General features: G+C 46.8%; 1 protein-coding gene across 3 annotated transcripts; it reads left to right on the plus strand.

The window, feature by feature from the left end:
• Positions 1-509: 509 nt before the first annotated feature.
• On the plus strand, positions 510-10552 carry LOC126985733 (ubiquitin carboxyl-terminal hydrolase 25-like). Of its 3 annotated transcripts, none has more exons than XM_050840969.1 (3): positions 510-630; positions 4978-9280; positions 9874-10552. In XM_050840969.1, exon 2 carries the CDS (start codon positions 5279-5281, stop codon positions 8624-8626), a length of 3348 nt encoding a protein of 1115 aa, XP_050696926.1. In that variant the 5' UTR covers positions 510-630; positions 4978-5278; the 3' UTR covers positions 8627-9280; positions 9874-10552. The 3 variants fall into 3 exon arrangements, with proteins under 3 accessions (XP_050696926.1, XP_050696927.1, XP_050696925.1); XM_050840970.1 differs by lacking the exon at positions 510-630 and adding an exon at positions 2231-2259; XM_050840968.1 differs by lacking the exon at positions 510-630 and adding an exon at positions 2234-2375.
• Positions 10553-15852: the final 5300 nt, after the last annotated feature.

Below are 15852 nucleotides of genomic sequence, written 5' to 3' on the forward strand. Positions count from 1 at the left end.
CACGAATTAACTTTATCCTCAAAAATGTCTTAAGATGTTACATTATCCACGAGTATATGTATGTAATAAAAGGTTGAATTGTTGATGGGATAGGCATGAAGGTAAAAGATCAGGTCACGTGTTGATGTATAAGGAAAGAAAACGAATAATGTGATGCTGGTTAACTGTCTGCTCATGAAAAAAATCAAAAACTCCCTTGAAACTGAATATTGCGGTGCTGGAAAAAAAGTTCTCGTTCACAGTGAAAATAAAAGGAAAAATAACTATGTGGAGGAACTGTGATTGATTGATTGATAGTTTATTATGGAAAACGAGGAAAGGAAATCCCCTATATTAACCTAAATGGAAGAGACAATCATTTATCATAAAGGAGCATGAAATATGAACCTAGTAAAAACAGTAACCAAGCTCCATTAGAATAGCACCCAAGCTTAATTAAAATCCCAAATACAGCATAAAAACAATCGGTGCCGTTGCAAAGGCGACAGCGCGCACCTCCAGCAGCTTATCCATGTAACGATGACGCAATACTTATAAATCCAAACCAGCCGCTGTGACGAAATACTAAGAAGACCTAGCCAGTGTACGTCCCTTCCAGGTGTGCGGCGGGCGTTCAGCAGGTGTGTCAAGGTATTTAATGAGTGAGTGGATGTAGATTAATTACGTATACATGTGTTCAGAGTGACGTAATTTAAGTTCATTAGCCACATGTGAACAGGTAACACAAACACACCTGATTTTTTACTTTTACGCACACCTGACGTATGTATAAGAGTGAATGAATGAATGTGTGTGTTAATTTAAAGTGGTACGAGTTAATTTAAAGTGCATACGAGTTAATTATTTGTACATGGACAGGTAACACAAATACACCTGACAATTCCTTTACGTACACCTGACATATATAAGAAGGTATTTAATAACTGAATGAGTATATAGGTGTTCATGTGATAAGTTAAATTAGTTATACAATTGGACAGGTAAACACAAATTAAACACACCTGACACATATACGTATACACACATACATACACACACCTGACACACCTACACATTTACACACACACCTGCAGCTGGGTAACATATATAACGCTTGGGTGACATATAATATAGGTCTTCAAGTGACGAAACTAATATAATAATTAAGTCACATATGTGGATCCAGGTAACACGAACACACCTGATCCGTACATTTCTCATACACACATCTGACATAACTACACACCTACACACACCTGCAACTGGGTATCACAACGCTAATCAGAGAGTTTGCGAAGGGAAATGGAAGTAAACTTGTCCCATTTTAAAACAGTAACCCCTTGAAATAGTGTGAGTAGGAAAATAAGAGACCAGGAAAAAAAAGTCAAAGTATAAAACCCTAAATAAACCTAATAATACCAATAATAATGGAAATAATGGTAATGTTCAAAAGGGGCAAATAAGCGCAATTAAGCCCTATCAGAAAGGCACCCAAGTAAAATATAAACCTCAAATAACCCAATAAACCCTAAATAATAAAGATAATGATAATAATAATAATAAAAATAGTAATAATAATAATGTCAAGAGGCAAATAAGTAGGTAAACCCTATTAGAAAAGCACCCAAGTAAAATTTAAACCTTAAATTATCCATTAAACCCTAAATACTAAATCTAATAGCAATAATAATAGTAATAATAGCAATGTCAGCAAGGTACAAATAAGTAACCAAGCCCTATCAAAATTTCACAAAAGCCCCTAAGTCAAATTTAGACCTCAAAAAATGCATAAAACCCCCAATAACAAATCTAATAGCAATAATAATAGCAATGTCAACAAGATGCAAATAAGTAACGAAGCCCTATCAAAATTTCACAAAAGCCCCCAAGTCAAATTTAGACCCCAAATAAAGCATAAAACCCCAAATACTAAATCTAATAGCAATAATAATAGTAATAATAGCAATGTCAACAAGATGCAAATAAGTAACGAAGCCCTATCAAAATTTCACAAAAGCCCCCAAGTCAAATTTAGACCCCAAACAATGCATAAAACCCCAAATAATACAACTAATAGCAATAATAATAGTAATAATAGCAATGTCAACAAGATGCAAATAAGTAACCAAGCCCTATCAAAATTTCACAAAAGCCTCTAAGTCAAATTTAGACCCCAAATAAAGCATAAAACCCCAAATAACAAATCTAATAGCAATAATAATAGTAATAATAGCAATGTCAACAAGATGCGCAAGGCGGGAGTCAGGTGTTCAATGGCGGGTACGGTGTCCTTCCTTCTCCCTCCTCCATTTATCGCCCTCCTCCCACCCCGCAGGACCCCTTGAGTATCCTTAGAGGCGTAGGATGCGGGGAGGCTGAAGGAGGCGGCCGGAAAGGTGTGAAATAGGGCGTGTGGGGCAACATGGCGGCGGGTCCTGTGTTTCGTCTTTATTTTTGGGTTATGTTTTTTTTTTATTATTTTTGTGTTGCTTTTTGTGTTGAGGGGATTAGAAACACTCCTATTTATGGTGTGTTATGTGTTGTAGGGTCTTATTTGTGTTGAGTTTGTGTTGAGGATTTTGGTAACACTCGTGGATGTGGGTTAATTTAGTGTGTCACGATGTATTTTTGGGTTATGGGGTTTTTATTATTTTTAGGGTGGTGCGTGTTTTATTTTTGTGTTGCTGGGTCTAGAAACACTCCTATTTATGGCGTGTTATGTGTTGTGGGGTCTCCTGTGTGTTGGGATTTTAGTAACACTCGTGGAGGGGGTTAATTTTAGTGTGTCTGGGTGTTACGTCTTTATTTTTGGGTTATGGGATTTTTTTTATTATTTTTGTGTTGCTGTTTTGTTGCTGGGTCTAGAAACACTCCTATTTATGGCGTGTTATGTGTTGTGGGGTCTCCTGTGTGTTGGGATTTTAGTAACACTCGTGGGGGGGGGGTTAATTTTAGTGTGTAAGGGTGTTGCCATTAGTGTTGCGTGTTGCTGTGGCATCTTTAAATACTCGTGGTTATGGTGTGTTGTGTGTTGCAGGGTCTTATTTGTGTTGAGTGTGTGTTGGGATTTTAGTAACACTCATGGGGGGGGGTAATTTTAGTGTGTAAGGGTGTTGCCATCAGTGTTGCGTGTTGCTGTGGCATCTATAAATACTCGTGGTTATGGTGTGTTGTGTGTTGCAGGGTCTTATTTGTGTTGAGTGTGTGTTGGGATTTTAGTAACACTCATGGGGGGGGGCTAATTTTAGTGTGTAAGGGTGTTGCCATTAGTGTTGCGTGTTGCTGTGGCATCTATAAATACTCGTGGTTATGGTGTGTTGTGTGTTGCAGGCTCTTAGTTTTGTTGATTGTGTGTTGGGATTTTAGTAACACTCATGGTGATGTTTTATTTTAGTGTCAGAAGTATTCATAGCTACATACCACCAGGTTCAGGTTGAGGTAGATAGCGGAAGTCTTGCCTTTGGATCGGCATTTCCTGATGTGATCTTGATACTGTGGTCTTGTGGTCTGGGTCTGGGTCTTATTTCTGATTTGGCTTCACTATATTGATTTTATCTTTTTCTCTCGTATTTCCCAGAATTTAAAGATCGTTCTTTTACTTTGTTCAATCCCTTGTTCTTCAAAAAGGAGTCTTCCACCACCACCAGAATTAAAATAAAGAAAACAATCTCAAAACGATAACCTATAAGAATATTCTCCCAAGCTGTTTCTGGCTAGTTACTTCTTAATTCCCGACTACCCTGTTCATAGGTAGGCAAGGCTAGAACACTTACTACCTTTCCCCAAAATGGAATTAAACAGTCAAACTAGCCACAAACTTAATAAATTCTAATGTGACGTTTAGTAACTGGTGTGGGTAACAGCCAGGTAACACACTTTTAATATGTCAACTTACCTGAAAACTCAACACTAGCTAACTCAATCAAAATATGTCATTGAAAAAACAAACTAGCCATATAACTTAAACTCTAATGCAATGTTCAAAATATCTTGCCTTAGTCAAAACACCCCCTTTGATAATCTGGAAATTAATGTAACCAACCCACATGAAGTTAATACTGACATCATTGTATTTTACTTCTCTGAATGCGCTGCAGTAAATGTTGGCTAACCCGTCCGCTGCGATTGGCAGGGATTTTGCCTTCACTGGTAGCCTGGTAACATACACTCCCAGGTCTTTCTCTGCCTCTGTGGTGGTATTGGTATGCTGGATATCCCCTCCCAAGGTGCAGGACTATACATTTTTCTTCATTGAATTGTAGCAGCCACTTTTTGTTCCATTTCTGTAGCTTGGTGATGTCTTGTAGGAAATCCGCAGTCAAGGGGTTAAGCTTTCACACAAGATTCCCTGCGTTAAGTCTGGGTCACACAGTATTGGCGTGCATTATATCACGGTACATCAAGCATTTTCTGTACCATTTCAAAGCCTTGTGACCACCTTCCGTATAAAGAGGCCAGAGTGTTTTAGTGTATCCCAGGATGGCGCCACTATAAACACTTGCCTGCGCCGTGATGGGCTGGGGCTATTACCATCTAGGCCCCTCAAGAAAAGCCTAAAAAAGGAAAAAATGCTGTAGTCCATTACTTTATCATAGGAACAGTGAGTAGCGGGCTTTTTTCTTTCATTATTGTTTCCTCTTTTTTGCCCTTGAACTGTCTCCTCTATTGTAAAAAAAGAAAATTAAGGGTGGTGTTAGTGCAAGATCTATTGTGGCAAGACATTAAGAAGTGAACCCTAAGCAACCCAAGGCCATTAAAGGAACGCCACCATCCCAGACTTATTATTTGTTCAGTCTTTAGTAAGAAAAAATAGGCAGTTATTATTTTCATATACGAATCAGAAAATGAGAGTACTTGATGTTGGTTTATTGTCGTTTGTTTACTCCTGCCTGGTGGTGGTGGTGGTGGTGGTGAGGGTGTTGCTTGGTGTGTGGTGAGGCAAGGAGTGGTGGTGACCGAAGTGGTGTTGGCAATAATGTGTTCTCCCTTGCATTCCAGGATGTTGTAATTAACTATGACTAGTGGAGTGTTGCGTGTATTGTGTTGCGGACATTGAGTGGCGGCCGTGCAGCCCAGCGCGTGGCGGCAGAGTGAGTGTGTACGTGGCAGTGGGAACGTGACACTGGCGGCTCTGGTGATGCTCCCGCCCGCCGCCACCGCTCCTGCTGCCTCTCATCTCCGCCACTGCGTTTGTTGACGTGCGCTGCTGCCGCTGCCGCCCCCCGGTGCAGCCCCCCATGAAGTAGCGGTGTGTGGCTGGTGTGGGTGAGGGTGAGGGTGGGTGGGAGGCGGGCGCCCCATGTGTGGGGTGGCGCGGGACACAGTTGGTCAAAGTGACGCAGTGCCCCCCCTGGAGGCGGCCATGCCCCCCTCCATCACCCTGGGCTCGGAGCCGCCCAAGCCTGCCGGGGGCCCGGGGGAGCACCCCCCCCAGCAGGAACCACCCCCCGGCAGGGACATCCCCACCATCGACTTGTCCTGTGACGAGAACGATGACCTGCAGAAGGCCATCGAGCTGAGCCTGCAGGACCAGGAGGGGGCGGCCACCCTGGGTGTGTCGGCGGAGGAGCAGGAGGTGTCCCGCGCGCTGGAGGCGTCCCTCAAGGACTCCCAGCCCCAGGCCACTGTGGACCTGCTCAACCCCAGGGAGCGCCGCCGCCTGTCTGGCCGCCCCGTCGGCCTCAAGAACATCGGCAACTCCTGCTGGTTCAACGTTGTGATCCAGCCGCTGTTCCACATCCCCGTGTTCAGGGACCTCATCCTGGACTTCTCGCAGCACCCGGAGGGCGAGGAGCACATGGAGGAGGGCCACAAGGCCGCCCAGCTGGTGCCGGCCCTGCGCCGCCTCTTTGCCCTCATGATCGGCTCGCACAGGAAGTATGTGGACCCGTCCTCGGCCGTGCAGGTGTTCCAAGGCCAGGAGATGCGCCGCAACGCCCAGCAGGACGTGTGCGAGTTCACCCACAAGCTGCTGGAGCGCCTGGAGGAGGAGTTCCAGCAGCTGCTGCGGCGGCAAGGCGTGGAGAAGGAGAGCTGTGGCCGACACATCTCCAAGGACGCCGACTTTGACAACCCCATCATGAAGCTGTTCTACGGCCAGGCCAAGAAGGAGGCATGCGAGGAGGCCGCCCAGCAGGAGCAGCGGCCACAGCAGCAGCAGCAGCAGGAGCAGGAGGATCAGCCCCAGCCTCAGCAGCAGGAGCAGCAACTACCACCACAGCAGCAGCAGGAGGATCAGCCCCAGCAGCAGGAGCAGCAGGAGGAGGGCCCCAAGCAGGAGGCCTTCGGGCAATACCCGCTGCGAGTCACCAACTACCGACACATCCACGACAGTATCCTGGCCTCCATGAGCAGCAGCGCCCCGGCCGGCAGCGGCCCCAACGCCCCGCCCCGCCAGGAGACCTGGTTCAAGATGCTGCCGCCGGTGCTCATCTTCTCGCTGTCGCGGTACGAGTACTCCCACGAGAAGAAGCGTGCGGAGAAGGTGCACAACAAGTTTGAGTTCCCCGAGTTCCTGTTCATGGACCGCTACATGGAGGCCAACAAGCAGCTGGTGCAGGAGAAGCAGGTGCGCGTGGCCAGCCTGAGGGGCCGGCTGGGCGCCCTGCACCGCACGCTGGACCGCTACCTCAAGTACGGCTCCGGTGCCGCCCAATACCCCATCGCAGACATCCTGCGCTACACCCTGGACTTTGCACAGACGGGGCGGGGCAGCGGCGAGGCAGGGCAGGACGCCCCCTCGCCCCCCATGATGGAGGTGGACGGGTCCGAGGATGACGTGGAGATGGCCGAGGACGGCCCCGACTGTCTGCCCCGCCCCTCCCCGGCACCCCGGGAGGAGGAGGAGGAGGAGGAGGAAGAGGGGGGCAGTCGGGAGGCAGGGGCTGGAGAGCAACAGCAGCAGCAGCCGCAACAAGTGCCGTCACCCACCAAGCGCATGAGGCTGCTGCCGCCAGCGCCGCGGTCCATCTCTGGGCCTGAGCTGGCCACGCTGCAGGGCTGCCTCTCGCGCTGGCTGCGGGACATCACGGCCCAGGTGGAGGAGCTGCGGCGCCTCATCGCAGAGCTGGAGCACCAGCTGGCCCAGGTGTACGAGGAGCCGGCTCTGCGCCAGGTGCCCTACCGCCTGCACGCCGCCGTGGTGCACGAGGGCCAGGCGTCCGCCGGCCACTACTGGGTGTACATCCATGACCCCGTCAGCGGCGGCTGGATGAAGTTCAACGACATCCAGGTGGTGGAGGCCAGCTGGCAGGAGGTGCTGCAGGACAGCGTGGGCGGCCACAACAACACCAGCGCCTACTGCCTCCTGTACATAGACCAGGGACGCTACCCAACGCTCTTCCCCGCCGCGCCCAAGAGCCAGGAGGACCTGCTGGCCGGCCTGGCCCTGGACCTGCAGGAGCACATCAAGGGTGACAACCAGGCCTTTGCCAGGGAGCTGGAGGAGTGGGACTGCATGCAGGAGGCCGCCATTGTCACCGAGGTGCCCCAGACCCAGGCGGTGGCCACCTGCGCCCCGCCGCCGCCGCCGGCGCCCGGCTCCCCGGACGTGGTGTGCCTGCAGGAGGGCGAGGACGGCAAGTTCTTCGTGGAGATGGAGACCATGCTGACCCTCATGGTGCGGGAGGAGCTGACCAGGGCTGCGGAGAAGGCTGCCACCCCCCGCCCCGGCCCCATACTCTACCAGCTGCTCAACATGCAGATGGGTCACCTGCAGTGTGTGGACGTGAACACGAGGGACGCCAACGGCTTTCTCTGCGAGCTGGTCCTGCTGGACTTTGCCATGTACATCATGCGCAACATGCTCCCCGATCACCGGATGCAGCCGTACAGCAAGGACCTGATGCAGGCGTACGGCTGTGAGGTGGTGGTGCAGGTGGCCCGCAGCCTGGCCCACCGCAGCCCCGTGGTGGAGCAGGCAGAGCGCGAGGCCACCCACCAGCTGCGCCAGCTGACCGACAAGCTGCAGCGAGGTGAGAGCGGTGGCGGAAGCCTCTACCGGGGGTGGGTGCAGCACTACCGGTCCCTGGTGGTCTGTGCCTGGCACCTGGTGTACGGCCACCAGCAGCAGCAGAGCGGGGCCCTGGAGGGGGCGCTGCCTCACCTGCTGCGGGCCTGCCAGATCCACCGGGAGCTGCAGGAGCGGCCGCCAGCGGGGCCACACAAGACCTTGGACTGGCGGGTGCTGTGCCGGGCACGCAACTCCTGCCTGCTGGCCCTCAACCGGCGGCTGGTGGACACCTTCGTGGAGGGCGAGGCAGAGCAGCTCGGGGAGATCCCCGGCGTGGTGACCAGCCTGGTGGTGCCGGCCATATCCCAGCTGGTGGCCAGCGACGCGGAGGAGGACCGCACCACCATAGAGCAGGTGCGCGCCAGCTGGTGCCAGCCGCTGGACCGGGAGTGGGGGGTGGTGTCCCCCACCAAGTTCAAGATGATACAGCAGCTGCTGGAGCTGATCCTCAACGCCGGGCCGGAGGCGCGCGGCAGCAGCGCCGGCCCCTTCAGGACGCCCCGGCCCCCCAACCTGATGCACCTGTACAAGGAGTACAGCAAGTGCTGCAGCGCCATCATGGCAGACTCCGCCCCCGCCCCCGCCTCCCCCACACCCACGCCCACGCCCACCAAGGCCCAGACCAGCGACTTGTGAGGCCCCGAGGCCACCCGCCCCAACGCTGCCCCCCAGACTGTGATAGTGTTGTGGACGTGTGTGTGGAGCCTGGCCACCCCTAGCCCTCTTGACCCCCCCCCTCTCCCCCACCCCATTCCTTCCTTCCTCCACCCTCCACGCCCTCCCCCCCTCCCGGGCCATCCTCCACACCCCATCACCCAAACAGCCTCCACAAGACAAACAGACAAAGCATATACACACTCTCCATGCGGTTGTGTGCCGCCGCAGTGCCCTGCGCACCACTGTACAGAACCAGAACATAACAGAGCTGTGTTTGGAAGGGCTGCCGCAGACGTAACAGTAACGGATTGATGAGAGCCACGTTTGTCTTCATACTTTCTCCGTCGATTAAATATAAAGAAGTTAACATTTTTTTCTGTGCCGGTCTATGTTTAATTCTATTTATTGAATTGTTTTTTATCATTTTTTGTGCCGACCGCTCACTCGCTTACTGGTCCATCCTGCCCCTTAGTAAGCCTCCTCTTGCCCAGCTTAGGGAAGACTCGTGCCTGCCCCGCCGCGCCCCGCCACACCCCGCCAAGACCTACAGTGCCAAGAGTACCAACATGCACCACAGCCAACCCTAGGACTGGTGGGCTAGCATAGGCTCGGTGGCTGGTCTCCTGGGCCTTGGTGAGTTCAGGGTCAGTGCCCCCTCCTCAGCCTCCCCCCCCTACCCCTCCTTACATGCCTATAGGGTCCTGGATGTAGGGTAACACACACACACACACACACACATGGAAGGATTGCTTTACTGAATGAATAATGTGTCAGTAATAGTATAGTTTATGGCTTGATAGGAGAAATTAGGTAAAATAAGTGACATTGTAAGTCTAACTCAGGAAAAATATTAATTGGTAAGAACACACACACACACACAATTATTTTTATCAATTCACACACCTTTTCAATATGGCTTTCTCATTACTTTTTATTAAGAGTTTTGCTTGTGAAAATGACAGTGCCTTATATTAGAACATTTGATTATAAGAATATACACATTTATTGATAGTTGTGTACAGTCATGCAGTTATATAATGTTAAATATAATGTTTTTATATATAGTGTGTGTGTGTGTGTGTTTGAGAGAGAGAGAGAGAGAGAGAGAGAGAGAGAGAGAGAGAGAGAGAGAGAAGCCAAGTTATTTTATTTATTTATTTATGTTATTTATTTTCAGTTTATACAGATACAAGTTTTAACCAATTATTTATTTTCTCCTTTTCCAGATAAATGAACTCATACTGGCCAATTCACTTCCTCAGTCGCAGTTTCAAGAAGCATATATATAATCCTCAAGGAAGCACCGCATACCCCCCCCCCCACCCACCCGCCCACCCACACACACCCCGCACAACCCGCTCCCCCCTCACTCATATCTAAAACATTCAATTCCATTCCTAAAACCCCAGACGGTCTTCTCATCTCACTTGCCAGCTTTTGAATCCTCTCACTCACCTCAACTCACACTTCAGGTTCAAGTCCTCAAACGTCATCACCAAAGAGTGTTCAGTTCCCCTCAAGAAGTGTTCAAGTCCATTTAAGAAGAATCCAATCTCACAAGGAGTGTCCAATCCCTCCCAAGTAATATTCGATCTCTCTTTAGTAATCCTCAAACCCCAAACGGTCTTCTAATCTCACTCGCTAACTTCCGCATCCTCTCACCTCAACTCACACTTCAAGTTCGACTCCACAAAAGTGTCCAATTCCCCTCAAGAAGTGTTCAAGTCCAATTAAGAAGAATCCAATCTCACAAGAAGTGTCCGATCCCTCCCAAGTAATATCTGATCTCTTCAGTATTCGATGCAAGTCACAAGGTATTCAGTCCTAATGTTCCTATGACCCAGACCTCCTTGCCTTACCTGCCCCCCCCCACCCCCCCCCACCCCTCCGACCCCCAATGACAAAGTGGGATTAGGACCATGAACCGAGGAAATGGAAGGAGACGCAGAAGAAGGGGGAACAGAGGAAGGCCCCCCAATTCACCTGAGTGGGTTGGCGCCCCCCTCAGCCTACCCCAGTGCCCCTTCAGCCCCCCAGCCACTACCACCACCAACAACCACAGTGCCACTAGTAATGTGAGCCTGAATGAGTGCCAGCCCCCCCCTGCAGGCCCTCTTCATCTTCAGCCGATCACGAGATTCTGCCGCATTCAAGGTAAGACAGAGAGAGAGAGAGACGGGGCATTTGAAAGTGAGTGAGAGAGAAATTGAGAAAGTAAGTGAGGGTACTGGAGAAAGGTGAGAGAGAGAGAGAGAGAGAGAGAGAGAGAGATGGATTTTGTTTTTCTATTATTTTTCCTTGTTCTCATTATTACAGTAAACCCTCAATATAACAGACTAATTGGGGGGAACTTAATCCGTTAATGCTGAAAGTCCATTATGAGCGGCGGAAATTTAAAAATACGTATATCTATTTATTATATTTTCCCCTCCCTTCCCTTCCCTTATCCTTCCCTTCCTCTCCTTTTATTTTCCTCTACGACAATATAGGTTTGCATAGGGGAGGTAAAAAGAGAGATTTTATTCTAATTTTTCCTTCTATTTTTATCATATTTTTCCTTCACTTCCCTTCCTTGCTTCATTTTCCCTCTAAGACAATATAGGTTTGCATAGGGGAGGTAAAAAGAGAGATTTTATTCTAATTTTTCCTTCTATTTTTATCATATTTTTCCTTCACTTCCCTTCCTCTCTTTATTTTCCCTCTAAGACAATATAGGTTTGCATAGGTTAAGAGAGAGAGATTTTATTATTTTTCCTTCTATTTCTCATATTTTTCTTTCTCTTCCCGTCCTCTCCTTCCCCTCTATTTCCCTCTGTGACAGCATGGTTTTACATAGGGTAGATCATGCCTAACCAATCTTCTCTCCTATGATAAAGCAATTGAGATGGTAGACAGGAATGAAAACTATGCTGTAATTTGTCTAGGTTTTAGTAAAGCGTTTAAAAAATGTTCCACGCCATCGGTTATTGCTAATACATACTCGCCTCATAACACATAACAGCCTTATTGTTTCCTCTTTTGTGCCCTTGAGCTGACTCCTTTGTTGTAAAAAAAAAAAAATAAGGGGAAAGCCGAGCTGGATATCTATATTTCCTGAACTATCATGGTTTTATTCAAAGGTACGCAAGTTTGGTTTTCATGGGAGATAGTCAGCATTCATAAATACAACTAATGATATACGTTTCAAGTTAAGTACATTTTAATTTACGAATGAGTTTTATAAAGCCTTTTGCTATGGTAGGGTATTTTTTGTTTAAAGAAGACTAGTAGGCGATGTTCTTAGGATGAGTCAGTGGTATGGTAGGGTATTTTTTTGTTTAAAGAAGACTAGTAGGCGATGTTCTTAGGATGAGTCAATTGTGAGATAACAGGAAGAAGAAGAAAAAAAAAGGCGCGTATTCCCGTCGTGAAGGATGACGCAACATTACGCAACACTACGCAATACACAGATCCACGGGGCATCCATGGACTAACGTAATATCTAGTGTAAAGAGAACAGCGTCGTTTTATCCCTCTATACCCATAAATAAAGTGATGCATGAATTTTAGCGTTGCTTCTTCTAATCGGCAAAATATCTCAATACATTTTTTTCCGCGTATTCAAGAACTGTATTATCTGGGAATAGTTAATAGCCAATACATTTTTTCCTGCGTATTCAAGAACTGTATTATCTGGGAATAGTTAATAGCCAATACATTTTTTCCTGCGTATTCAAGAACTGTATTATCTGGGAATAGTTAATAGCCAATACATTTTTTTCCACGTATTCAAGAACTGTATTATCTGGGAAAGGTTAATAGCCAATACATTTTTTCCACGTATTCAAGAACTGTATTATCTGGGAATAGTTAATAGCCAATACATTTTTTCCTGCGTATTCAAGAACTGTATTATCTGGGAATAGTTAATAGCCTCAAACGCCCACAACAGATAACTCTTCATATCTTCCCCACTCCTTCTCTTCTTCCTTCTCTTCCTCCGCGTTCATTTACCGAGCGAGTTATATGATTTGCAGACTTGTTCAAGCCACTTAATAGCCACTTAGGACACACAGCCACAAGTCAAATGTCTTATAAAGTTAACCTTCTATAACCATCGACTGATCTCCATTTCGGCCCTTAGAAAAAGCTGATTTGAGGGGTGGAAACGTGTGACAATGGGTCGTTTTATTAAAAAATTCGTCGCCCAAGTTCACATATATTTGACAAGGCTTTCGTGTGATTTTTAGGCATTTCCAGGGGTAGTTTTATGACCCTGGTAGTAGTTTGACCCTTCTGTACCACCCATATTTGACAAGGCTTTCGTGTGATTTTTAGGCATTTCCAGTAGTAGTTTTATGACCCTTGTGGTAGTTTGACCCTTCTGTAACACCCATATTTGACAAGGCTTTCGTGTGATTTTTAGGCATTTCCAGGGGTAGTTTTATGCCCCTGGTAGTAGTTTGACCCTTCTGTAACACCCATATTTGACAAGGCTTTCGTGTGATTTTTAGGCATTTCCAGGGGTAGTTTTATGACCCTTGTGGTAGTTTGACCCTTCTTCTGTACCACCCATATTTGACAAGGCTTTCGTGTGATTTTTAGGCATTTCCAGTAGTAGTTTTATGCCCCTGGTAGTAGTTAGACCCTTCTGTAACACCCATATTTGACAAGGCTTTCGTGTGATTTTTAGGCATTTCCAGGAGTAGTTTTATGACCCTTGTGGTAGTTTGACCCTTCTTCTGTACCACCCATAATTGACAAGGCTTTCGTAGGGGTTGTGGGCATTTCCAGGGGTAGTTTTATGACCCTGGTGGTAGCTAGTATGACCCTCTACCATATACCAAAAGAAACACTCATTAAAACTCGACTGACCCGCTCTTTGACCTTTAGAAATAGTTAATGTGAAAAACGAAAGTGTCTTATGATAACAAATAATATACCCAGGCTCACCCAACCACCTGTTAACACGTATCACACGAACACAAACACATCACGTCCTGTTGCGTCATCCCGTTTTCTATTCGTCCCGACATGTATACTGAGGCGCGGGGGTGACTGTGAGGGGGGGAAAATAAATAAAATAAAATAAAACAAAATAGAGAAAATACCACTGGGCAGAACGAGGTAAAGGAGGGAGGGGGAGGGGGAGAATAGATGCATGTAGAGTTAAATTTTATAACTAGAAAGAAAGAAAACAAGCAAGGAGAGAGAGAGAGAGAGAGAGAGAGAGAGGGTGGGGCAGGGCAGGGCAGACGTGTTTCAACCTTGGCCTTCACTCTCTCTCTCTCTCTCTCTCTCTCTCTCTCTCTCTCAAATACACACACATGCATACCACAACCTATATCCCTGTAACCAATTGATTTTCTGGTATATATACAGGAATCATACGTGTTTGAATCTCTCTCTCTCTCTCTCTCTCTCTCTCACACACACACACACACACACACACACACACACTATATCCCTCTAACGAGTCTAACCTAATGATTTTCTAGGAGCGCTATACACGAATCAGACATGCTTGAAACGTTAGCTACGAGGCAGTCTGGAATACGTGCAAATTTCTCGGTAGATTCTAGAACCTTCCGAACGTTCGCTATCCATACGAGTTACTTGATTTCCTCTTTATTCGCCAGTTAACAATGTGGTAGTCTGTCCTAAGTGGCTGTTAATTAAGTGTCATGGACAAGTGTGCGGATGACAGAACTCTCGGTAAATGAACGTAAAGGAAGAAGTGACCAAGAGAATAGTTGTAATGGAGAAAGATAATTATGAAGAGGAAGGAGAGAGAGGTAAATGAGTGCTCTGTAATGCCCCTATATATAGTAAATGAACGTAAAGGAACATGAGTGAATAAAGGAGTGCCCGGGAAAGTCATGAAAAGAAGAGATATAATGGAGAAAGTTAATTATGAAGAGGAAGGAGGGAGAGGTAATTAAAGGAGTGATCTGTAATGTCCCTAGTAAATGAGCGTAAAGGAACATGAGTGAATAAAGGAGTGCCCGGGGAAGTTATGAAAAGAAGAGATATAATGGAGAAAGTTAATTATGAAGAGGAAGGAGAGAGAGGTAAATAAAGGAGTGCTCTGTAATGTCCCTAATAAATGAACGTAAAGGAACAGGAGTGAATGATTGCCCGGGGAAGTTATGAAAAGAGAAAGAGATTTTTAGCTAAAGGAGAAAGATATGAAGAGGAAGGAGAGAGAGGTAATTAAAGGAGTGCAAATTAATGTTCTGTGATGCTGGTAAAAGAATATTAAGGAAGAGGAAGAAGAAACAGAGGAGTAAGGAAGTAACTGTTATGAAGAGATGTAGAGGAGTGAAGTTGAGAAGAGAAAAAAAAGTAGTGTTATGTTGATGCTGGTGAATGAACGTAAAGGAAGAGAAAGGAAGAGGTAGAGGAGTGGGGAAGTTATGAAGAAGAGGAGGAGGAGGAGAAATGTAGAGTGAAGTTGAGAAGAGGAAGAGAAAAGAGATAGTGTTATGTTGATACTAATGAAAGAAAGAGAAGAGGAAGGAAGAGTAGAGGAGTGGGGAAGTTATGAAGAAGAGAAGGAGAAGAAATGTAGAGGAATGAAGTTGAGAAGAGGAAAAGAGGTATAGTGTTAATTTGTTGATACTAATGAAAGAAAGAGAAGAGAAAGGAGGAAGAGGAAGAGGAGTGAGGAAGTAATGAAGAGAAGGAGATTGGGAAGTTATCAAGAAAAAAGGAAAGAGAAGCGAGGTATAGTACCAATATCCTGTGATGTCGAGAAATTAATATAAAGGAAGAGAAGTGAAATAAAGGAATGACAATGCTTAGAGGGCTGACAAATGAGCATAAATGAATAAAAAAGTAACATAAAGGAGTCCCAATGTTCTGTAAGCCCAGTAAATGTAAAAGAAAACAAGGGAGTGGTGTAGATATGGCAACAGTGCAATGAGTTGACCGCGAACGTGAATTTTAAAACCGCTTCACAAGTTTTCCTCCTCTCAAGTGTGAAGTGCATGACCCTCGATATAGCGCACAGATGTAGTGAAATTAACCATGGATAAATGACAGGTTGCAAAATATCACAAGAAACACGAATAATTAGAGAAAACAAGCAGAAGTGTACGCGTGTGTGTGTGTGTGTGTGTGTGTGTCCAAGTGTGTATGTGTATGTGTGTGTGTGTGTGTGTCCTATCAGTGAAGTCACGTGTTATAACCAGCTGTGTGGGGTAAGGGGGTAGGGAGGGGCATGG

Source organism: Eriocheir sinensis, chromosome 60, assembly GCF_024679095.1.
Source record: "Eriocheir sinensis breed Jianghai 21 chromosome 60, ASM2467909v1, whole genome shotgun sequence".
Classification (NCBI taxonomy): Eukaryota; Metazoa; Arthropoda; class Malacostraca; order Decapoda; family Varunidae; genus Eriocheir; species Eriocheir sinensis.